The sequence below is a fragment of the Stenella coeruleoalba genome (assembly GCF_951394435.1).
Source record: "Stenella coeruleoalba genome assembly, chromosome: 13".
Lineage (NCBI taxonomy): Eukaryota > Metazoa > Chordata > Mammalia > Artiodactyla > Delphinidae > Stenella > Stenella coeruleoalba.
The window spans coordinates 25,527,872-25,551,144 of NC_137159.1; the positions used below are offsets into that span (position 1 = coordinate 25,527,872).

The following is a 23,273-nucleotide window of genomic DNA, read 5'->3' on the forward strand; positions in this document are numbered from 1 at the left end:
AATATCTGGGGTCAAGGTCAAGAGTTAGCTACATGCCTGTCAAGCACATATAGTCAAAATCAAAACACTCATCAACTACTCAGATGGGCCAGGAAGTACTAATATGCTCAAAAGATGACTGCACTCTTGAAAAATGCTCACAAATCACACACTGAATATTTTGAAAAATGTTAAAATTTATTAATAGTTAACATCACACAGTTAATTCAACTAGTTCTTTATTGTACATGACAACATCTTCACTAGACTGAGGGCTCAAGGATTTGAGATGATCTGCTATTGAGCACATCCCAGTCCAAGACTGAGAGGCAATGTATTTACACGGGCAAAGCAGCGTCAGCAAGGAACTGTCACCTAACTGTGGGAACACAAACATTCAAACTGCATTTTCCAGCTTTCCTTTTTGGAAACCAAGGACACATCTTAAATAGCCACACACACAGCTCTACCTTTTAGAAATGTGCAATTTCATAGATGGTGCCTAATTTTCAAGTTTAAAAGTTAAGGTTCATTTCTATTTCTTGGGCATCCTTTAATGAGACACAAATCTAGACACTGTTCCAGTACAAGTTTGATAAATGTGCAAAAATTGGGTGCTGCTGAGTTGCGTCTTTCCATTTTTCTGTTTTGATCCTCGTATCCTACTCAACATTGTTAAAAGGCCATCCCCTCTTTATTATGAAGTATTCAGGTTTAACGTGTGGGGGTGTGATCATTTTAGGGCAGAAGTGGGCTTTCAGATTCAGAATTAACTGCACTCTAAACAGCAGGGTAAGGAAGGTTTTATGTCTCCCCTCACCACCACCCCAAACCCGCACCAAGCAGTTTGAAATAAACACTTCTTGTAAAAACAGCTCAGTGTAAGGAAGTCTGTGGACAACACCTCTTGTAGAACATTTACAAAACAAATTGAAGGCGAACTTTGCTAGGAGGGCACAAATCCACCAAAAGTGTTGTCCCTGAAGTTTCGTTTGTTTGATTGTTTGTTTTGGTTCGGTTTGCTATCAACAATTAGACAATTTTTTCAACGTTTTTGGTGGCTTCCTTTGTATTGTTAGAGAGGTTTAAAATACTAATAACTGCCCTAAGGATGAAGATTTCTAAGCAGAGTCTATTTGAAAGGATTCCTGTTTCCTTTGTTAGCATCTCATGTAATATGGCTCCAGGAAAGTCCCTAGACTGAGCAGCCAGTTAGCGTGGTTTCTTCAATCCATAGCCCCAGCCTCCTTCACTCTGTCCCCAGCCACCTTCCAAGTTTCTGAGTCTGCAGGGAAAGGAGCTGGCAAGGAGCTGCTTGGCCATTCGCTCACCCTAAAGAGGCTTTCCTTCTTTTCCTGAAGATGAATGAGGTATTTCTAGGAACCAATCAGTATCTTCATCTTCCATCCTTTAACTACACTGATCTACTAATGAGACCCTGTGTATTTACAGACATAACAAATTAACATATAAATACGTTACATACAACCGACCGTTACGTACAGTGTCAAAATGAAGGAGCAGATGTACTTCATGAACTAAATAAATTTCAAATATAAATTAAAATGAAAATACAGTGTTTCCACCTCTGCAGGAAAAAATTTTTAAACAGACCAAAAAGTCTTCCCTTCCCCAAAGGTCCACTGCTTATGGATGACTTGTGAACCCACAAGGAGATGTGACAACAAGCCCACTCACAGGACTCTTAGCTTTGGTTTTGCTTGCTCAGACTCAGGATGCTTTGATTCCAGGAACAGCATCCACTGGAACCCACTAGGCAAACGCTTAAAGATGAGGTTGAAGAGGGGCTGCCACATGGCTATCCATGGGTTTCCCCTACATTACCGCCCCTCCTCCCTGCCTATGGGAGAATCAGGCTCAAGTCAGTGGAGACCTCCCAGATCTCTGAGAGGAGAAATAGCATCAGCTTCCATGCTGGGGGATGCTCTCCACCTAGAAATGTCATGTTCAGGCTCCAAGGTGAAGCAACCGTAGTTTTTCATTAGTGTCCCCACCCTGTAGGGTTATACAGGGACATGGAATTTGGCCAGGGGGATTACTAAAGGTTAAATTTTTTTTCAAGTTTTAAGAGAACCCATGGTAATGGTTGTGATAAGTGGGAACAAATCCTTACTTCAAACTGTATTTATCTCAGGAGGGCTAAGCCTTGGGTACCAAACTCTACAGTGAGTAGACAGAGACAAAACCCAGTCCGATAAGGTCCTCTCTGCCAAGGAAAAGCCAAGGGGTCCGTCTCTGACACAAGGGGATCAACTTATAATTTAAAGCAGGAAAGAAGGGAAACCAGAGGAAGTCCTTCCAATTTCAGGGGCTCTACCGCTGTCCAGCCTCTCGGATGCGGCAGGCCACAGCAGTGATGAGAGCCGCCCCCTTCCCGCTGCCATCCTCCGACTCCAGGAAGGACACATCACATTTTGGAGCCAAGTCCTTCACCGTCTCATGCATGACTTTGGCAAAGCTGGAAAGGTTGGGAAGGAGACAGAAAAAATACCTTAGTCACAATTGATTTGTATCCTCAGAGATGGGACCCTAAGAAGTGATGCTGGAAACCCAGGAATAATTGAGATGGGAAAGAGGATGACAGCTACCATGAATGAAACATTATGTATTGTGCTTCAGAAAACTGAAACTTGGAGAGACCAGCAACATGCCCAAATTCTATGTCACAGTGGGCAAGTGGGAAGCTAAGATTCAACTCTAGGACAAAAGTCTGAGATTCTGGCAAGCTGTGTTCTTAAAACTAAGCAGTGAAAGAGAAGTTCAACAGTCGTGGACGCCACAAGCATACCTTGCAGAAGTGTATATATAACCTGTTCATCAACTCTGGAGGGAAGGGTGAAGCGCCACATGTGTGATATTCTATTATTTTCCAGAGGTATTAACTCACATCAGACTCATATCTAACCCAAAATGTCATTAAAGGCAAAAGGAGCAGACTTAGGAGGGTGTGTTGAGAACAGAAATCAGAGATTCTTCCTGATATGGGACTAGAGGAAGAAACCGTTCGTCATCATCTCCCTACCAGAGCAGGGACAAGTTGCTCCTCCCCATCTGCAGAGCTGAGAACAGAGGCTCCTAACACCAAGCCCCAGTGCTGGTGGCTAGACTTCTGTCCCCCTTCTGACCCTCACTTGGGACTGAGGTTCCTATTTTCACAATGACACTGATCATCAACAAGAGAAACTTGGAACTTCTCAAGGTCCAGTCTTTTCACTAACTGTGTAGACTCTGGGCAAGTTTCTCAGCTCCCTGAAACAATCATGGTGACAGCAGGTGACAATTCAATCGATGAGTCTCTCCATCCTACCTCATGTCCAGGCAAGGGGCACAGCTCTATTCTTTTAACTTTTAGTTGAAGAGCTTCTAGGGGAGAGGGACTGAGGCACTTCCTAATTTTAAAACAATTTATTCAACATATGCAAGTGAGGGAAGAAAGGAGAAGAGAAATAGTGATGAGAGGAGAAAAGGGAGAAGAGATGGAGAAAGACAGGAAAAAGAGTAAAAAGAAAAGGGAATTCAGTACTTCCATACCACAGGTGAGGGTGGAAAACTTCTTCTACAGAGGGCCAGACGATAGGTATTTTGAGCTCTGTAGGTCATATGGTCTGCTGTTATAACCGAAAGCAGCCATAGACAGCACATAAACAAGTGGGTGTGGCTGTATTCCAGTAAAACTTTAGTTACAAAAACACTTGTGGCTATAATCTGCCAACCCCTACCCTAGACTGTAGAAAAAAATCTTGATCCAGAGTTCCGGCATACATTTACTAGAATGTTGACAGGAGCACTGCTTGTAATAGTCAAAACCTAGAAATAACCCAAATATCCATCATTAGAATAAATTATAGTATAGTCATTCAGAGGTATGCTATACAGCCTTGAAAATGAATTAACTATGATTGCAGACTTCAGTGTGGATGCATCTCAAAACCATAAATGTGGTGTGAGAAAAGCCAGTCAACAAAAGAAAAGATGTCATATGGTAAATTCAAAATTAAGTAAAACTAAACAATGTAGATGCATACGTAGATATATGGAGGGGGAAAAGAAAGCAATAGACTTAATCACCCCAGCACTCACTCATGGTAGGGGGGAGTGAAGGGTGCAATTGGGAGGGGCTCACAGGGGGCTTCCTAGCTGGGTGGTAAAACACACACCTACTTCTAGTTATTAATCTTTAAACTATAATATATATATATTATATACACTCTTTGGAACGTCTGATAATTTGCCATAAAATAAAGAGAGAGAGAGAGAAAGGAAAGCAAGGAAAGAATGGTGAGAAAGAGGGAGAAAGATGGGCAGGAAGAGTGGAAATCAGGCACTCACTGAGGATGTAGCTTGTAGAGGGTCCCATCCACGCCCACTGTCACTTTGAGGGTGTCCAGCCCACGGTTCTCTCGTATCTTGTCCACCACGGCGGCCATGCCTGCACCACAGAGTTGGGCTGCCCGCCGCGCCACCACAGTGCACACCTCCTTGACAATGATGCTGTCATCACAGGTGCTCTCGAGCCCTAAGTGGTGCAGGATGGCACGGACCTGCAGCAGGGCCAGGCAGTCACTGGGCCAGGAGGAGACAGTGAGTGGTCAGTCACATACCTAGAGGGCATGGTGGCCTGCCACTCCGGGGCCTGGCTCCTTCATCAGAAGTGGTTCTGGGGGACCTGGCCTTCTGAGAGCTGGGGGTAAAAGCCACTGCCCCTGAGAGGTGGTTCCATTCTTAAACTCAGTTCAGGAACTAGTGCTCATCTCACTGACCCTCACAGAGAGAACACGAAGAAACAGCTCCTTATGCCACTTTGCCCAGGCAAGGTAGAGCACTGCTGCTACAAAACTGACACTCAAAACAAAAGGAAATTCACTGTCCATGTATTCCACTTATCTGGAAATATTGACAGTAAAGACAGTGATGGTGCTCGTATGCGACAGTTTTCAGTTGCAAAGCCCTTTCCTGTCCAATCTCTCATTGTTCACAGGTCAGCAGAACAGGCATCACCCACCAACATTAAATGCCTGTTCTATTTCTCCTCCCCCACTCTGGGTTGTCTGAAATCTACCTGTGCACTATTTATGAAACAAAGATAAATAAAACTATAAGAAGAAAATAAACAGACATGCAAACTAGAACAATATTCTATTCACTGGTGCAGATGCCCTAGGGCCCCACTCATGTACGCCAACCAGTTCCTGTTTTCCTATATGCATGAGAGTAATAATGACACAGCATTAATTTTTAAAAGGCTCTGAAATTCAGTATTCTAATTTGGAGCAGACTTCTCCACCATTAGACTGGAGGAAGAAGGCTTTGCTTTAATGAGCCGCCACAAGGCATGTTTCTGCATTGCCTGACATGCCAACCTCACTCAATCCTGGTTGCCTTATTACAGCAGCCAGCAGTTAAGAAGAACACTTTTGCCAAGCATAAAGTGCTTTAGTGGGTTATCTTCCTCCGTGCGTTCCAATTTACATTCTATGAGCAGCTATATTTCTTTCTACCTTTGAAATTGGTCTAAAACCCAACAATACTTCTTTGCACAGGCTCATCCAGCTTACCATGATTTTTCATGAGAATATTATATATTTTCCCTTAAAATGCCAACTGTTCATAACGTACTTTAAAACAACACTATATAGATACAAACATGTGAACTACTAAACTGACCTTTATGTAAGCCACACCCTGATCTTACTTGAACTGTGGAAATCCCAGCTTGTCTGTCCATGAAAAGGAGGATATACAGTCTATCCTATTCCAGGCCCTAAATTCTCACCTCTCAATCTGAGACAGGAACTTGGTTTCAAAGATTCCCCGTGTCTTGAGCCGCTCCGAGATGCGGCCACGGAAGAGCAGCCCACGTTTGGTGAAATCGATGAGGATGTTACGAACAATTTCGCCCAAGTACATGCCACTGATCATTTTCTCGAACCTGCAATGCAGGTAATGTTCATGGAGGTTAAGAAGGAAGGTGGTGGGATGTGCTGAGATACACCAGCTCCGTCACCCCCATCGCATTAGAAGGTAGAAGGCATACAAATTCCCCTTCGTGGGAAGGAAATGCTATTTGACTCACTGAGGCAGGATTCCTGGCATCCACACATACTGACTCATAGCCTTCAGTAAAACGTGTCCTGAGGCCCAAGGGGTTCCCTGAGATTGACCCCATTTTGTGGTTTCATTTCCCTTCCAAGGCTTATTCCCAACTCCTCAAGAAGGAACGCACACCCAAACCCCACCACACTTCCAGAAGGGTAAGATGCTGTCTTAATCCCCTGCGTTGCTGAGAATTTAGCACGCTTTCTCTTCAGCCTAATCACTTATTGCTCAAGTAACTAGTGCCAGCTGGAGACCCCTGTTCTGGCCACTAGAACGAAACATGACTACTCAATGGCATGAGGGTCTTCTGGCTCTACCTAGTGCCTTTAAAAAGTCAATGTTCTCAGTTTCAACCAAAACCCCATCATCATTCAATCTTGTCTTACTCCAGCCTGTTTCTTTCATTAATGTTGCCTGCCTGGCTCCTGGAGGCATTTTAGCCTGTGACCTCTACTATAAACAAATATTTTGCAAAGTATATTCTGCAGAAGTATGGTCCCTGATTAATCTAGTTAGGAAACACTACGTGCAACCTCTTCCTAATGAGATCCCACCATACCAGGGGCTTTGTGATGCTGGGGCTACCCCCTTGTCCAGTATGACAGTAAAGGGTGCTATATACTGGATGGATGGAGGAGAAAGAAGTTTGCTTCTATTGCTTCCTATTCCTATCTGCCTCACCCCAGCAATGCTTCTTCACCCTGATGGCAGCAGGTGGTTCAACTGTCTGTTTTTCCTCAAGTTCCAGATCTAGGTTTTAATACTCTCTCCCACCTGTTCTCCTAGTCCTCAGGGTAGGAGCTGATTGCTACATGTACTAACTGCTCCTCAAAAAGCATCCCCTTTTTGTCTTTTCATCCCTCTAAAACCTGTGTGACCAGTTCCCTATATGATATTCTCCTTGCAACATAACTGTTGTGATTTGTTTTCCCAATTGGACTTCAAGAGCATCACAGTCCAGCAGGGGGAAAAGGACTTAACCCAGAACTTTCCAGATGTATTTGACAAGAAGCCCTTTCCAAAGAAATCTCTTCTATTAACATCTCAAGAGAATGAGTGTCCCGGGATTTGCTGTTGTGGAGGACCAGATCACTCATCACTGTTCAGCTCTGAGATGAACAGACCAGGGCCTACATGCAGTCGGGTACCTACCTCTGTTTGCCAGGGTTGAGGGAAAGTTCATCCACAGCTGCATCAAATTCTGTGCGGAAGTCATCTAGGCATCCATTGTCCCCGAAGGCCCCCCACTCCATGTTGACACACATCCGCCCCTCTTCCCCTTCCACCAGCTCAACATTCCGCATCTCCTCCATGTAGCAGGCATTGCTGCCCGTGCCTGCCAATCAAGAGATGTCAGTCAGGGCCTCACTCTGCACTTGCCATCCTCCCACCCTGGGTTGTGTGTCCCCACACAGGAAGGACAGCCCGAGTCCTTACCAACAATGAGGCCAACTTCACAGTGAGGGTCTTCATAGCCACAGGTCATCATAGTCCCAACTGTGTCATTCACCACAGCAACCACATCCAGGTCAAACTCCTGAGAGCAACAGCAGATCCCAATCCACAAATGAACCACAATATTCTCCCTTCAGACCCTTGCAAGGGAGATTTAAATGGATCTAAAACTTATAAGGCAGGGCTCATTTTCTCTGCTCAAATATCACCTCTTCAGAGACCTTCCCTGGTTATGCTGTTTAAAAGACTGCCCTTCCCCAGCCCACTCACTCTGTCCTCACCCAACTTCATCTTCCTTCATAGCTCAAGAGCACCTGACATTAGCTCATGGGATTGTTTATATAACAAGAGCGTTCTGTGGGCGTTCCTGAATCCCCAGTTGCCAAGAGCAGGGCTTGACACACAGCGTACACTCACCAACTGCTGAAGAACTAGGTTAACTCTCCCTTTGACCAACACAACTGCACTTAACACTTCCCCCAGCTCTGAACACCCAGATCACTTCGGGCCTCATGTCACGCCTCTCCCACCTCTCGCCGGTGGATGGCTTCCTTCAGCAGTGTAACCACGTCCTCACCCTCGCAGCCAGATGCCTTGAAGCCTTTAGTCCACTTGAGGAGGATGCTCTAAAAATCACACATGGGCAGGGATGTGGATATCAGAGAAGGGCTCCTGGGTCATTTTCTAGTTCACAACCTCACAGGTTATACAGATGCCCTTTAAAAACCAATCATCTCACCCACAAATTATTCTAAACCTGTTTCACCTACTAGGAGTGCCTACTATGCAACAGGTACTGGGCTAGGCACAACCCATGTGTTACAACGTTTAATCCTCACAGCACTTTCGTGGAATGTTTATCATTATCATGCCCATTTTACAGGTAACGGTAGCTCTGGAGTAACTTGCCCAAGGCCCACAGCTTGCAAGAGAGGAGGACTCACCCCCAGGCCCAGCAATTCCAATGGATGGGCTCATAAGCACCATACGATGGCCCCTGCCAAGGAACTAAGTTCTAGATGCTTGTTTCTTTCACTGGGAAAAGGAGTCTGCCCTGTACATCGTACAGAGGGGCGGGTTTGTGTCTCTAAATTTTCAAACTCTAGTACGAAGTGAACAAGTACCCTTCGCTGTGTCAAAGGGCCCTCCAGGAGCAGATACATGGCGGCTTTGAATATGGAGGACTGTTTCCTATACTGTTCCCTCATTCCCTCTTTGCTGCCATAGCCTATCAGGGAACAAGCACCAAGGACCCCCAGGCCCCCTTCCTGAGAGATCAGAACCTATAAGTGGGCTGTGTGCTCACTATCCACCCCCCTTGTATTGTTTCTCCATGACTTGCTTGGTTGTTTATACCAACCAGCTTGGCATTTCATGGCCCAGGAGTTTGGTCTTACAAGTCCCGCTGTGTTCAGATCCCAGGAAATTTGGAAAAACAAAGTACAATCTCAGCAGTGGCCTGGTTTACACACCCACATCCAAACAACTATGTGCTTCTCTCCACCTGATTTTCTTGTCTACAAATTAGCTTGACGTCTCCGATGAAATTTTGTATTTGGCACTTTCAAGCGTACAGAATGTTCGAATTACATTATTGCAGGTGGTCCTTAATAATAAGACATGGAGAGGCCCCAACAGCTGAGGAGAACTGCCCGTGGCCACCAGCTAACCCAGGCAGCTTGAGGCCTCTGGACCTCAGCACCTGCTGGTTTTCCCATCAACAGGGTGATCTCAGCAGAGCAGAATCCAGCTTACAGACAACAACAGACAAAACCCAGCTTCTGCTTCATTTGTTCTTAGTTTTCACAGTTCTAGACTGAATACATGCTCCTTACAGAAACTTAGAACCTATGGTATAAAGTCCAATACAATGACCTGGAATTTTACAATTCAAGCACTAACAGAAACAGTTAACATGCCTTGGGAGCCACTAGATAAATATATAAACATATATACATGTTGCTATACTTGAAAAGTAAGATAGTGCCTGTTAAAAATATTTCAGTAGGAAAAGTCTGGAAGCATATACACTGGAATGTTATGTTTTTATCTTCCTATTAATCACGTTTTGTATATTTCTATATTATAGAGATTATACTTCGATTAAAAATATTTTTTTAGTCTTACCACGAGTGTTCTCCCAAATCATTGAAATTCCTTGAAAAAACTAGTTGCTGATATGAGGCAGTGAATGACTCATGATTTAACTATTTCCCACTGTTGGACAACTTGGTTTGTTTCTAATGACTGTTATAATAAGCAATGTTTCATTAAATATCACATAAATATTTATACACGTTTGATAAGTCCTTTTGGTAAATTGATGCAAATGTGAAGGCTTTAAAACCCAATGCATTGACACTGAAAAAATATATGTTGAGACAAAGAAGTTGGAAAAGCTAAAAGCAATTCTGGACTAGCTAACACTGGACAAATGTTAACAGCTGTTGGGAAATACTGGATTAGGCAGGGTTTTTATTGCGGGACTTCCTAAAACCATAGGAAGTGCACGTGCTAGTGCACGTGGTGAATTTAACCCTCAGAAGGGAGGAGTAAGAGGCATTTACAAAACTCAGCTGAGCAACGTAAGGCCTCCTGTTCCAGGGACGCTGTTGGAAACGCAGGCCTTTTCCCGCCACTGGGCCAAGCCCACTGTACCTATGACTGTTCCCACCTACATGCCTTTCTCCATACTGCCAGGCCTGCCTGCCTTTCTTCCTCAGCAGCTCATTCTTCTGACCAAGTATTCCTCATGCCCTCCGGGTATGTGCTCAGATTAACATCATCCTCAGGGCTTCATCATTCCACTGCTGCCACATTCCAAAGAGCAGCTCTTGCTTTTCTGAGCTTGCTTCCTCAGTCCAGTTTGTTTGTAGGCACCTATAGCAGGAACCATGCCCTTTGTACCCTGGTAACTCCATCCACAGCATATGTCCACCTGTACCAAGCATGTAAGCTTCTAGAACACCGATCGAGACAGAGAGAAACAACTGCTTAAATAAGAGTATTCTGATATCTAACATACCAATTATCTGCCCTGAGTAAGCCTAGGCGTTGCCTACTCAGCTCTCCTAGGCTTCAACACACCCATGTCCAGAATATGTGGGAGCACCAGCTCTTCAACAACCTGCTTCATTCATCCGAGGCAAGGTGACAGGGAATGAAAAGCAAAGGTGACACTAGAGAAACACCAGGGCAGCCAAGGGAGATGGAGTGAAATGTCCTGAGCCCAAAACAGGAGCCTCAGGAGCAGCTGAGCATAATGGACAGCATGGACTCAGGTGTCAGGAAACCGGAATGAAATCATGACTTAGCCACTCCCAAGCTATATGACCTGCAAGATAGTTGGCATCTCCGCAGACATTGTTCTCCTTTCTGCAAAATGGGTATACAAACACCTACCTTATATGGTTGCTCTAAGGGTTAAATGAGATTACGCACACAGGAAGCCTAGGAGTACCTCGCATAAAATGCTTTAAAAATGTCAGTTGTTGATATTATTAGCATCATCATCATTATTCCAAAGATTGTTACCTGCTTGACCTCTATCAGCTCTGACTTGCTCATTCCCATCAACAAGCCCTTCCCCATGATTGGTCACTCATGCCCTTGTTTTCTTCCTCTCAGCTCAGCATTCTCCCCTGCTCGAAACTCTGGCTGGTTCAGAGTCAGTACAGCCCATAGGAGAGTCCTCCAGGAAGGCACTATTACCTCGTCCAGGCTGTTCTGCTGGCAGGGGAAGGAGAAGGTGAAACCCAGAGGCAGGGACACGCCCTTCATGCCCATGTACTCAAGGAAGTCGGCAATGCACTGGACGATGTGGTCAAAGAGCTGCAAGCAGAAATTGGGCTCTGAGAGGAGGAACCCTGGCCCGGGCGTGCTGCCCCACCAGGGTCTGAGCACCAGCTCGAGGCCTCCACCCAGGAGAAACGCCAGCTCAGGCATGCACCTAAGCAAAGGCCAGCCCAGGGCCCTAGCCCATGTAGCCCTCCCCAGGACCACGGGTGAGCAGAGAAAGCACTGTCCTCCCAGGTGAGAAGTGGGTGTCTCCTGGGGTCCCCTCCCAGAGGTGCCACCCTGCCTCACCTCATCCCCTGTGCCATGCATGACCTCCCGCGGGATAGAGTAGATCTTGTTGTGCATCTCCACTCCACGTCGCTTCCCATTCCGCACGCGCACCAGCAGGACCCGGAAATTGGTACCCCCAAGGTCCAAGGCCAGGAAGTCACCTTTCTCTGGAAAATAAGCCCAGGAAGATGGTGGGTTGGGGCTGGAGAGAGTGACAGTCTAAACACCTTCCCCTAATGGGGAGCTCTCCCAGGAGGCCCTGGACAACCTCAGGGTGACGGACTGTGAGCTCCACCTAATGATAAAGAAAATAAGATCCCCGGGGCCAGAACCCTGCTGGCTCCTTAGTGGTTCTCAAATGAATTCAAGTTGTGGGGCCCCAGGAGTCACAATGAGCTCCAGAGCTCCAGAACACAGGAAAGAAATGATGATACGGTATACTCCAGGATATCCAGACACGCCACTTGTACTAAATCAAAGGCCACCTCACATAAGTCTCTAGAATACAGAAGGAACAACAGAGTCCAACTCTTTAAAGGAAACTGAAGGGAAATGTTTCTAGAATGAGAAAACCCTCCTTTTTAGGACAGTCACAACGCACTACGTGTGTCACACACAGTTTCCATGCAACCCTCAGGCAGCCCTAAGAGGGAGGCATTGCATTCCCCTCTATGGAGGAGAGAGATCTGGCTGTGCTCAGGGCCACACAGCCTGAAGATGGTAGAGCTGGGACTGAGTCCCAGTCTCCATCTCTGGAACCTGTACCAGCTGTACCACACTGGACTGGTCAGTGATCATTTTTCTGAATTGGGAAAAGACCTTCATTTCTTAGATTGCAAGACCTAGAGCAGGGCTTAGCAATCTTTTTCTGTAAAGGGCTGAGCAGTAAACATTTTAGGCCTTACGAGCCACAGTCCCTGCTGCAACCATACAACTTGGCCATGATAGCGCAAAGCAGCCATAAACAGCATGTAGGCAAATGGGCGTGGTTGTGTACTAATAAAACTTTATTTACAGAAATAGGCACTGGGTCAGATTTAGCCCATGGACCTCAGTTTGCCAACCCCTGGCCTCATAAGAGCTAACCCTGGAACCAAAATTCCCGATTTGAATCCCAGCTCTGCCATTTTTCTAGCTGTGTGAAGTTGGGCAGATTTCTTAATTTCTCTGTGCCTAGGTTTTGTGCAAAACGTAGTAGCTTGTTAACAAACAAAATGAACTACTAATCTCTGTTAACGGTTAAAAATTAAATGAATTAATATGTGTAGAATGCTTAGAGAAGCACTTGACACATAGTAAGCCTTCATTAAGTATTTACTATTATCACCATTCAGTTTTAGCAGAGGAATGCCTTGGTTGGGACCCCTGAACACTAGAATTTCCCAGTACTAGAGCTGAAGAAACATGGTCAACAGTCTGGCCTGAACACCCAATGCTAAGGCTAAGGGAGTCCTCCCACAGCGACTGAACCCTGTGGTGAGCTGGGTGGCATACCTGTGCCATCAGGGGTGGCACACACATAGGTGGGCAGCATCTTGACGGGGGCAATGGTGTGAGTCTCCTTGCTCAGACCTCGCTCCATTTCTACCTTCATCCTCCTCTTGACCTCCAGCAGCTGCTCACGGCTCAGCTTCAGAGACTCCAGGGTCTTCTGGCGGGCTCGGTGTTGATCGGCCAGCCGGTAGGCCACTGCTGTCACCATGGCTGCCCCCTTGCCACTGCCGTCCTCAGAGCGGAGGAACCGGATGTCGCAGTCGGGCACCAGGCGCCGCACGGTCTTGTGAAGACGCTTGGCGAAACTGCAGTCACAGACGTGGGGTAAGAGGTGGGTGTCCACAGTTAGAGTCAATGGTACAAATGGTGGGGGCAGTAGCTCACCACCTCAGCCCAAATGACACCCTAAACATCCTCTCCCTACTCTTTCCCAAGTTAAGGGTCACTGTATAAAAGCTCAGCTATTCAACTGCGACCACCCTGCTAAAAGGAAGGGTGGCCTTCTGGGAAGCCAGTGTCACCTGCATGCACTCACAGAAGACTCCCTTCCCATAGGCCACAGTTCCTTTGCCCAACTTATCAGCCTCAGGTGATTCTGACACCAACTACTATTCATGTTTCATCCTTCATTTCATTAGATGCTGCTTATGAAAGACCCAAAAAGGAAAAAGTCAAGATGCTCTTCTGGACTTTGGCCTCTCTTTGGCCCATTTCTGCCAACAATCCTAGAGGTGTCTGAACAGCTAAAGATAATAGGTGTGTTCAGCAAGAAATTCTCGTGTGGTGGTTGCTTGGAGCCATGGTCCCCAGGGCCTACTCCAAGTGTGGCCTATAGGCCACCAGCATCTCTGGGGGCTGTTCGAGATACAGGATCTCAGGCTGAACACAGACCTTCTGAATCAGAATCTACCTCTTAACAAGATCCCCAAGTAATTCGTGTACAGCTTAAAGTTTTAGGAGCTTTGGACTAGGAGCCTAGGGAATGGAATGGCTGAGACCTTCCACATCTACCTTCAGTTAATGAAGGCCCACTGACCTGGCACTCATATTAGGTGAAAATGATGGGATAGTAAGTGGGCACAATTGAGAGAAATCCTTCAGGTCCCAACTGAAATTTGAGTATTTCAGCACTTATGACCAAGGGATCAAACCATGGAGGGCAGGGCAGGATCAAATCAATACCCAGGTGAGCCAGAGAAGCTGGAAATAAGAGGGTGCAGAAAAAGAGCCCCTAGAAGCCAGGAGAGCTCTGAGTAAAGCCCTAGTTGGCAGCCTTCAGAAATAGCCTCTACCCATGCCAAGGAAAACACACTCATAGCTCCCGCTTGCCCCACTGGGAGCTTTTATTCTACAAAGAACCTCAACTCTGTGGTCCATCTCCACCACCCCACAGTGCAAAACCGGGTTCCTGTGGAGTCAGGTCTATCAGAGGCCCCGACTGCTGGCTCACTGGGGATGCTTCTTGTAGACAGAACCGTCCACCCCGATGGTGGAGCGCAGCCGCTCCTCGCCCTTGTTCTCCTTGATGCGCCGCAGGACGGCTGCCAGCGTAGCCGCGCACAGGCTGGCTGAGCGTGTGGACACGATCTGGCAGACCCGGTGAGTGGCCACACAGTCCTCCTGTGTCGGGTCCAGGCCCAGCCGCACCAGGATCTCACGGGCCTTCCGGATGCCATCCTTCTCCCTGGGAAACAGAAACAGCGTGTGGGCAGGGGTCCACTCACTGTGGCCAGTGGGCGGGGTATGTGGGCCGACATAGAAAGCCCTCGGCTCCAGCAAACACTATGTCCCAGGGAGAGCAGACACCCACCTCACTGCTCTGTCCACCTATGGGGGCGGCGGTGAGCAATGAATAAGGAGGAGAGGAAAGCACAAGCTGAGTTCCTCTCCCAGACACACACACACACACACACACACACACACACACACACACACACACACACACACAGTACTTCAGGTGCCCATTTTTCCCCCAGTGAGAACAATTAATTTTTCTCACACACATCCTACGGGAGGATGAGGCCCTGGTCTTGGGGCTTTACGCACCAAGTTGTGCGTGTGTGAGTTTGCCTTTCTCAGGTTAGTGGGAATGGTTTCCCTCTGACCACAGGAACCCAGCTGTGGAGCCCATCCTATTTTCTCTCTATAAGGCAGTCAGAGTCTATTGCACTTCACAATGGAGTCAGCACTGCTTTACCTTGCATCTAAAGATGGCGATAAAGGGTTGATGCTATGAGATTAGCCCTCTTCTTAGGGGAACTAAGAGCCACACAAATATGAAGACTGTCATCCCCTCCAACTTTAACAAGTAGGTACAGTTCCTTCAAGAATTCCACTTAAAACAAAGTCATTTGAACTGTCTCACTGCTCTCTTTAGCACCAAAATCACCTCCTCTCCACCATCTGGTCCCTGAGACAAGGCCTCATCAAGCGACAAGTGGAAGTCTCAAGGACGGGAAACCAGGCCCAACACTTTGGATATTGTTAACTGAAAAACAAAAATCAGGCCATCCTCACTCCCACTCCTGCCACTCTGTGAAGATGTAGGTAGGCCTCAGCCCTACCTTTTGGAAATAAATGGGTCCATCTCAGGGCCACCCAAGGACCTATTTTTCTGTTATGAAGCAGGGGTCAGGACAGAGCCCTTTTTGAAAATCACCAATAGGGAATGAAATGTCAGAGCTTCAGTAGAAGGGAAAGGAAGTAGATGCAAGTGAGTCATTAAAAGACCCACAGGGAGCCTCCAGCATTAAGCTTAGGTCCCTGGGCCAGGCAGGAACACAAGTGCAAAAGCACGAGTCCCTGCGTGGGGGCCAGCTGTCCCCAGCACCATGAGTCACTTTGGTAGTCAACACGTTCAAAACAGACAAGAGTGGAGACTATCTGGCTGGTGACATCTAGCCACAGGCCTGCCATGTGAGGCCCAGGCCTCACCACTGGGTGAGACCCTCCTGCCGTCCACATTTGAAGGATCAAGGGTCCATGCGTCTTCCTCATTCCACGGCCACCTGTCCACCCTTCTGGGGTCCCAGTGAACAGAGAAGGACCCGAAGCTTACCCTTCAATATCTGAAACATCTTTGGTCTCAAAGTGGCCCGTGGCGAGGAGCTCAGGGCTGAGCTTCCCCCCGAAAAGCAGCTCCTCCTTGGCCATCTTCACTAGGATAAGCCTCACGAGCTCCCCCATGTACATTCCACTGATCATCTTCTCAAATCTGCAGGGAGAGACACACCAAAAAAATTAAGTCTCTGCTGCCAATGAACTCGCTACTCCCTTGTGGAAGCAACATGCACACACGTGAGGCTGATGCAGGACAAAGCGCTAACTTGTGTGGCACTGACTAGGAGTGAGAGATGTAGAGAAGTGATGGTATTTCCTTCTCTAGCAAGGAAATGCTCTTTTAAAATGAAATCTTATGTAGAACCTCAATATTTATTTACAAGAGGAAAAAAAAAGGTCAATCTGATTAAATTTGGGGCACAGGGCCAGCAACTCATAACCTCACACTGTCCCTCCCCATGCAGGCCATTTGTGGATTCCTGAGAAAACTGTGAAAACAACCTGGGGTGGGAGGACGATGAAAAAGAGTAGAAGGACAGGTTGGGACAGGTGAGAAGGAGTACCAAGTGTCAGGTGGTCTTGGGAATCTGGGAGTGAGACATGTTGGAAGTTTCCGAGGAGGAAGGTGACTGGATAGCTGAGAGGGCAGTTGGGTAATTTATTTTTTCAACGCTAGGTGACACTGTTTCCTTTACAAGATCGTCTTTCTGGCTTAGATATGTGACAGGAGAAACCAAGCCCTTACAATTCTTTCTAGCAAAAAAGGCCCTTTCTTGGTATCTTAGAAAGGATCTAGGTCCTAGAGAGAGGAGGCACGCAGGGCCTTGGGCCACTAATCTACGCAGGCCTTCAGAGGAGGCCCAGAGCAGGGGTGTGGATGGGATTCCGATGTCACCTGGTGCAAACCAAAGAGAGGAAGCCGGGCCCTCGGGAAGTGACTTGCTCAAGACCCAAAGCCAGGTATGGCAGAACCGGAGCTAAGTGGAGAGCTGGCAAAACTGCCTGAACAGAAGGTATGTTTAAAATGTTTAAGCACCAGCACAGGCACGCTGCCTGAGAGGTAGCCCAGCTTCAACAGTAAGGAACCCACAGGTCTGCTTCTGCACCTGCTCCAAAATAGCTGGTTCTACGACACATAGGGGAGGGGGCCAGTGGGGCTCTGAAGTGTGAGTGGTAAAAGTTTTTATTTCAGTTTTTAAAAACACTTTGTTTCAGTCAATGTTTGGAAAATATTTATTTAGAAACATATAAAGAGTGAAAAAAAGTTCCTCCTCAAGCCCAGTAATAACTTCAGGGACAGCTGACACGTTGGTACATGTCCTCCCAGCATTTCTTTTTTTCTTTTTGAGCAGTTTTTTCAGTCCATGAATTTCCCACCAGCCATGGCAGACACAGCCAGTCTATGAAATGGACTCATGTTTCAACATGTGAGAGAAGCTTGTGACTTAAATAGACTGTGCTTTGAGGAAGCAAGGACTCCCCCTGTAAAGAAAAGGCCTCTCTTTTATAAAGCTGGTTTATAGGTTGGATTTTCCTCTCCAAGCAGGGATTGGTACTAGAAGATTTCCTACAACAGTCACAACACCAGTAAGACCAGAGTGGGCATGGGAATTCCCTGGTGGTCCAGTTGTTAGGACTCCACGCTTTCACTGCCGAGGGCCCTGTTCAGTCCCTGGTTGGGGAACTAAGATCCCGCAAGCCTCGAAAAAAGACCAGAGAGGGCCTGATTGCTCAAAACGTTTTGTAACTGCCTTCAGAGCTTGCAGCAATCCCTGTTTCAAGATCTTTAATAAGGACATTGGGCAAATGTTTGTGAGAGTGAAATAATGTTTTGTAAGAATCAAAAGTAACTAGAGGGCTTCCCTAGTGGCGCAGTGGTTGAGAGTCTGCCTGCCGATGCAGGGGACACGGGTTCGTGCCCCGGTCTGGGAAGATCCCACATGCCATGGAGCGGCTAGGCCCGTGAGCCATGGCCGCTGAGCCTGCGCGTCCGGAGCCTGTGCTCCACAATAGGAGAGGCCACAACAGTGAGAGGCCCGCGTAATGCAAAAAAAAGAAAAAAAAAAAGAAAAGTAACTAAAACCCAAGTCTGACCAGGTTGGAGAGACGTCAGGGGTCCAAAATGCTAGAGCCCCTCCTCCAGGCCACTCCAGGATCCTGGCTGGACCACAGGTCCAGGGAAGGTGGCCGAATGGGCTCCTTAACCAACTTTCCTACATGCCTTGGGTCTGGCTACGGCTGGAGCAGGAGGCCCTGGGACTGCTGCGACCCAGCCTAGCTCATAATAGGCAACGCTGCAGGAGTCTGAGTCAGAACCTCAGCCAGTAATTAGGAGCCAACTCTCACAGCTTCATCCCCTGAGCAGTGACAGAGCTGGGAACTACAAAAGGAGCTTTCAGATCCCTAATCTTTGCCATCTCAACATGACTTTTCTTATGTGGTGCACAAACTGTTTCTATGGACAGCTTACAAACCGAAGGTGGAAAGAAAGAGCAGGGCCGCACACTTCGAATACGAAGAATACGACCTTCTAAATTGACTGCTCTGAGAGATCCAGTCAAATCATTACCCATAATCTGTTTTGTCCGCTTGCTCTATCTTTTTTAGAGCGCTCTCAGCAACTGATAGTCACAATGTATTAGGAAGCACAACATTCCCATCAAGCAGTGGGTGTCTTGGCAACTTTTGGGGGCTATGAGGTTGTAAGGTAAAAATGACAGCCACCCCCGGACCTGGCCAGCCCCCACCTCAGCTCTGGAGCCCACCCCCCGAGCCCACCGCACACAGGGCAGCCGCTTACAGTTGCTTCCCGGGGTTCAGAGAGCCCATGTCGATCTCCTGGTCAAACTCCGTGCGGATGTCATCAAGCACGCCATCATCCCCAAAGGCTCCCCACTCCATGTTGATACACATACGGCCCTCATCACCCTCCACCATGTCGATGTGGCGCATCTCTTCCATGTAGCAAGCATTGCTGCCCGTGCCTGGACAAAACAAGGGACTGCTCGGCACCCACCCGCACCATCCTCCCCCCAAACCCCACATCTCTCCTAAACCTCCGTCCTGAGACCACCCCAGGGTGGCTGGGATTCCTCAGTACAGACCCCCAACATCCCAACATGGTCCAACCCACTACCACCCACAACTCCACAAGTCCTGGCTCAGCCCTCCAAAGTGACCACACCATTATCTTCCAATATGAAGTATTCAATACAAAGGAACATCCAGGCCATGGACCCCTCCTCTCTTTGCAGCCCACCCCCGCAATCCATCGGCCAGCACTGCTCCTCACACCCAGTGCTCACGCACCCACAATGAGACCAATCTCGCAGTTCTGGTCATCATAACCACAGGTCATCATGGTCCCAACTGTGTCATTCACCACTGCCACAATGTCAATATCAAAGTCCTGCAGGGATAAAAGGGGGGCTTCTGACTTTCACTGTCACAGAAAGGTTACAGATGTGAAGATGAAGAGAAAGAGCAGTAAGACACACAGCTCAAGTGCAAGGCTAGAGCTGGAAACTGGGTCCAGATCCAGTCTAACAGCAGCATCTCACTTCCCACCCTGCTGGTCCTCATCTTGGAGGGCTTCGCTGACAGCAGCCCTGCAGTCTAGTTCACAGCCATCACTGCACTGAGAAGAGCCCATCTTATCATTTTCTTCTCATTCTCTTTTTTCTTTTCTTTCTCTCCCTCCCTCCCAGAAGGTCTTGTCCTTCTGTGACAAGACCTTTATCATGTCCTTGCTCTACCTTGTTCCACCCTGATATCAATATCATCCCAACTTTCTCATTTGAAAATGATATTCGAGTCTTCTTCAGATTAAGAACTAAAGGGTTTTTCTTGTACCAAGGCTAAGATTAGTTGTCCATCACGCTAATATGAAAACCCCAAAGGCATTTGATCATATATAAGATCACTGGCGTGCTAACTCTCTCAATATAGGTATGTCATTATGCAGCACACCTTAAACTTATACAGAGCTGTATCTCAATAAAACTGGAAAAAAATAAAGATTATTGAGTAACATAGCAGAGAAGAAGACAAGAAAACTTCTCATTAAGAACCACAAAAGATTCTCATGCTGATTTGAGGACAGACAGAGAAAGACTTCAGAGTGAACCCAAAAGGAAGTAAAGAGCCTCCAGACCCCAAGCTCCTGCCTCCCCATCTCTGCTGCCCTACTCACCCCTCTCCTCTGGATGGCTTTCCGGATCAGAGTAACCACATCTTTCCCTTCCACACCACTGGACTTGAACCCCTTGGTCCATGAGACCAGGAAACTCTGCAAAAGGACCAAGGAATATTGATTCCCCACAAAACTCAACCACACTCCTCATCATTAGGAGACCTCGTCCATGGGGCTAAACTAAAGTCATGACTGAATTTGTATATTTCTTCCCGACTAGTCTAGGAAGGAGAAACTCTGTCAATGACCAAGAAAGGAGACTAAATGAATGATTTATTGCCCCCAAGAAGTGGAAAGAGCAGGTTGTAGAAATGCCAAAATAAGACACTTGTATCCTAACGTCATTAACTTTCAACGATGTCTATCATAACACTTTAGAACAAAGGAGTCCCAGACTAATATCTCACTCCTTCTTCCCTAAGAGGGATAAGGATAATGTGCAATGTATATGGTCCTGCAAATTGCCATTTGACAGTGATAAAGACCCCCCCCTTCTCCGATACCCCTTTACCATCGCTCTCACACATACCTACACAAACTCTCCCAGAAGGACAGAACTCCCAATACTCAAACATTGTCCACTCAATCCATCACAGCAACCTCCTTTACAACCTCCATTGTAAAGGTAGCAGGTGGCTCAGAGTTCTTCCCAGTCCTCCCAGTCCGAAGAATGAAGCAACAAAAGTGTCTGAAGAACTCATCTTACCTCGTCTAGTTTTGTTTGGAGACAGGGGAATGAGAAGGTAAAACCCAACGGGAGCTTCTTGTCTTTGATTTGTAGCTTATCCATGAAGTTGGCCAGGCATTCAGCAATGTGGTCAAACAGCTAAGGGCATACAACACAGGAAGATGAGCAGGGAGGCAGAATAGCTTAGAGATTAAGAGCATGGACTTTGGGCTCGGAAAGGAACTAGCTTAGCTGAATGTGTGCAAGATATGTATCCCCTCTGAAGTTTTAATTTGTTCATCTATAAAATGGGGGTGATAATTGTACCTGCCCATGAGTTACCAAAAGAATTAAGTGAGTCAATACATATAAGGATTTAACACTAGTTAGTGATTATTAAATACTGTCTTCCACTTACACCATTTATCCAAACCACCGTCAAAATAACTGCATTAGGCAGGGTAAATCATAGCCAAAGCTAATCAGAAAGTCATCGCGAGCCCTGGTAACGGAATATCCTTTGGTGGCTCTGTCAGAACCTCCCTTGACATGGATGCACAGCTGATTGTCTTACCAGAAAGGGCAGCCCATCTCACTGCCAAGAAGTATTTTAGCATCCCTGTCTCTTGTGATTGGGGGAGGGGATGGGACATTCTCTGTTAGCATTCTATAAATGAACTTAACGAAAATAAGTAACTTTTATATTTTTCCTCCCTCTAGAAAACCAGTTTCCTGGGGGCAATTCCAAGAAGTTAGTTTTGTTTTCTAACTTCAGTATGGAACACCCAAGTGAGTCCACAAAGAGCACTGAAGAATAAATAGGGTTTTATGAGTGGGCAGCCTCACAACCGTGACTATTCTAAGGAGGACCCAAGGCCCCTAAGAAAAATCCTAAGCCTAAGAAATCATCCAGACTTTCAATCTGCCCCAAAGCTCGCAGCCCCATGGCTTCCTTTTTGCCCACTCAGCATCCCCGAAGAGAAATTGGTGACCATTCCAGACACTTAGAGACTGAGGCCAGGAACATTCTGACGCAAAAAGTAAGCAACGGTCAAAAAGACTGAGGAGCAGACATAGAGAATGGACTTGAGGACATGGGGGGGGGAAGGGTAAGCTGGGACAAAGTGAGAGAGTGACATGGACTTATATATACTACCAAATGTAAAATAGATAGCTAGTGGGAAGCAGCCGCATAGGACAGGGAGATCAGCTTGGTGCTTTGTGTCCACCTAGAGGGGTGGGATAGGGAGGGTGGGAGGGAGGGAGACACAAGAGGGAGGAGATATGGGGATATATGTATATGTATAGCTGACTCACTTTGTTATAAAGCAGAAACAAACACACCATTGTAAAGCAATTATACTCCAATAAAGATGTTAAAAAAAAAAATAAAAAAAGACTGAGCAGAATCCAAGGGCCAGGTTGACCAGATGGCAAAATCTAAAAGCCAAGGGAGGTGAAAGTGGACAACATTCCTTTTGTTCTCCGGGCAGAAGCAAGGAAGATTCCACTAAACCTGGGGTCCCCAAAGTGTGGTCCACAGCAGCATCACCATCATGTTACAAATGCAAATTCTAGGGCCCAAAGCTAAACCTCCTGAATCAGAAGGTGTGGTAGAGCTCCAGGTGATCCTGAAGCAGTGGTTTGAGAACCACTGCACTAAACCAAAAGAGGGTTTGCATTTACAAAGGAACTGAGAGGCTCGGGGTGGCAGGGTAGATTGAGAGATGCACTGGCTCCCCAGATGTCTGGGGTATGCTCCGTAAGAGGCTAGAAAGACAAGCCCCTCCTAGAAGGGGGCCAGCTCTAACTGAACTTCCCACATCAATCCTGTCTCTCTGTCTGATCATGTGCAAAATTAACATCAGGTGATGCTGAAACTCTCAATTTCCAAACCAAAACATTCTCAAGAGCAAATACTGGGCAATGACGGGGCTCTCTCACTAAGAGGATCCCCAATGCAAAGTGCCAACTCCCTTGAGCAGAGATCAAGTATTTTAATGTGGAAATAGGGTTTCTAGACAGATACTCAGAGAGTTCTGTTCTGTTGGGAAGTTGATCAGAGACAAAGTTTACAATAGGGTTAAACAAATTCCCAGCACCTTCTTCCTGGTACTCTAGTCAAAATGATCTTTAGTACAATAATTTTTATCTAAAAAAAGGAAGTTGCAGAAGCTGTGCAAAGAGATAAGGCCAATCATCAGAGATGGGGGAGGGGTTGGAAAAAGTAAAATGGTTTCC

At 46.8% G+C, this 23,273-nt stretch overlaps 1 protein-coding gene across 2 annotated transcripts in view; it reads right to left on the reverse strand.

Annotated features, from left to right (window-relative positions):
* Window positions 1-204: 204 nt before the first annotated feature.
* Window positions 205-23,273, reverse strand: part of HK2 (hexokinase 2) — a 59,610-nt gene continuing 36,541 nt past the window's right edge. The window contains exons 4-18 of one of the 2 annotated variants that reach the window (XM_079940598.1): window positions 21,072-21,191; window positions 20,366-20,461; window positions 19,483-19,582; window positions 18,974-19,157; window positions 16,172-16,327; window positions 14,564-14,797; window positions 13,114-13,418; window positions 11,638-11,786; window positions 11,263-11,382; window positions 8,082-8,177; window positions 7,534-7,633; window positions 7,249-7,432; window positions 5,774-5,929; window positions 4,330-4,563; window positions 207-2,458 (exon numbers count right to left, since the gene is read on the reverse strand). In XM_079940598.1, the coding sequence (XP_079796724.1) occupies window positions 2,314-2,458; window positions 4,330-4,563; window positions 5,774-5,929; window positions 7,249-7,432; window positions 7,534-7,633; window positions 8,082-8,177; window positions 11,263-11,382; window positions 11,638-11,786; window positions 13,114-13,418; window positions 14,564-14,797; window positions 16,172-16,327; window positions 18,974-19,157; window positions 19,483-19,582; window positions 20,366-20,461; window positions 21,072-21,191 (2,379 nt within the window). In that variant the 3' untranslated portion in view covers window positions 207-2,313. Of the gene's footprint in view, window positions 2,459-4,329; window positions 4,564-5,773; window positions 5,930-7,248; window positions 7,433-7,533; window positions 7,634-8,081; window positions 8,178-11,262; window positions 11,787-13,113; window positions 13,419-14,563; window positions 14,798-16,171; window positions 16,328-18,973; window positions 19,158-19,482; window positions 19,583-20,365; window positions 20,462-21,071; window positions 21,192-23,273 lie in introns of both variants that reach the window. The other variant, XM_079940597.1, reaches the window with a different exon arrangement.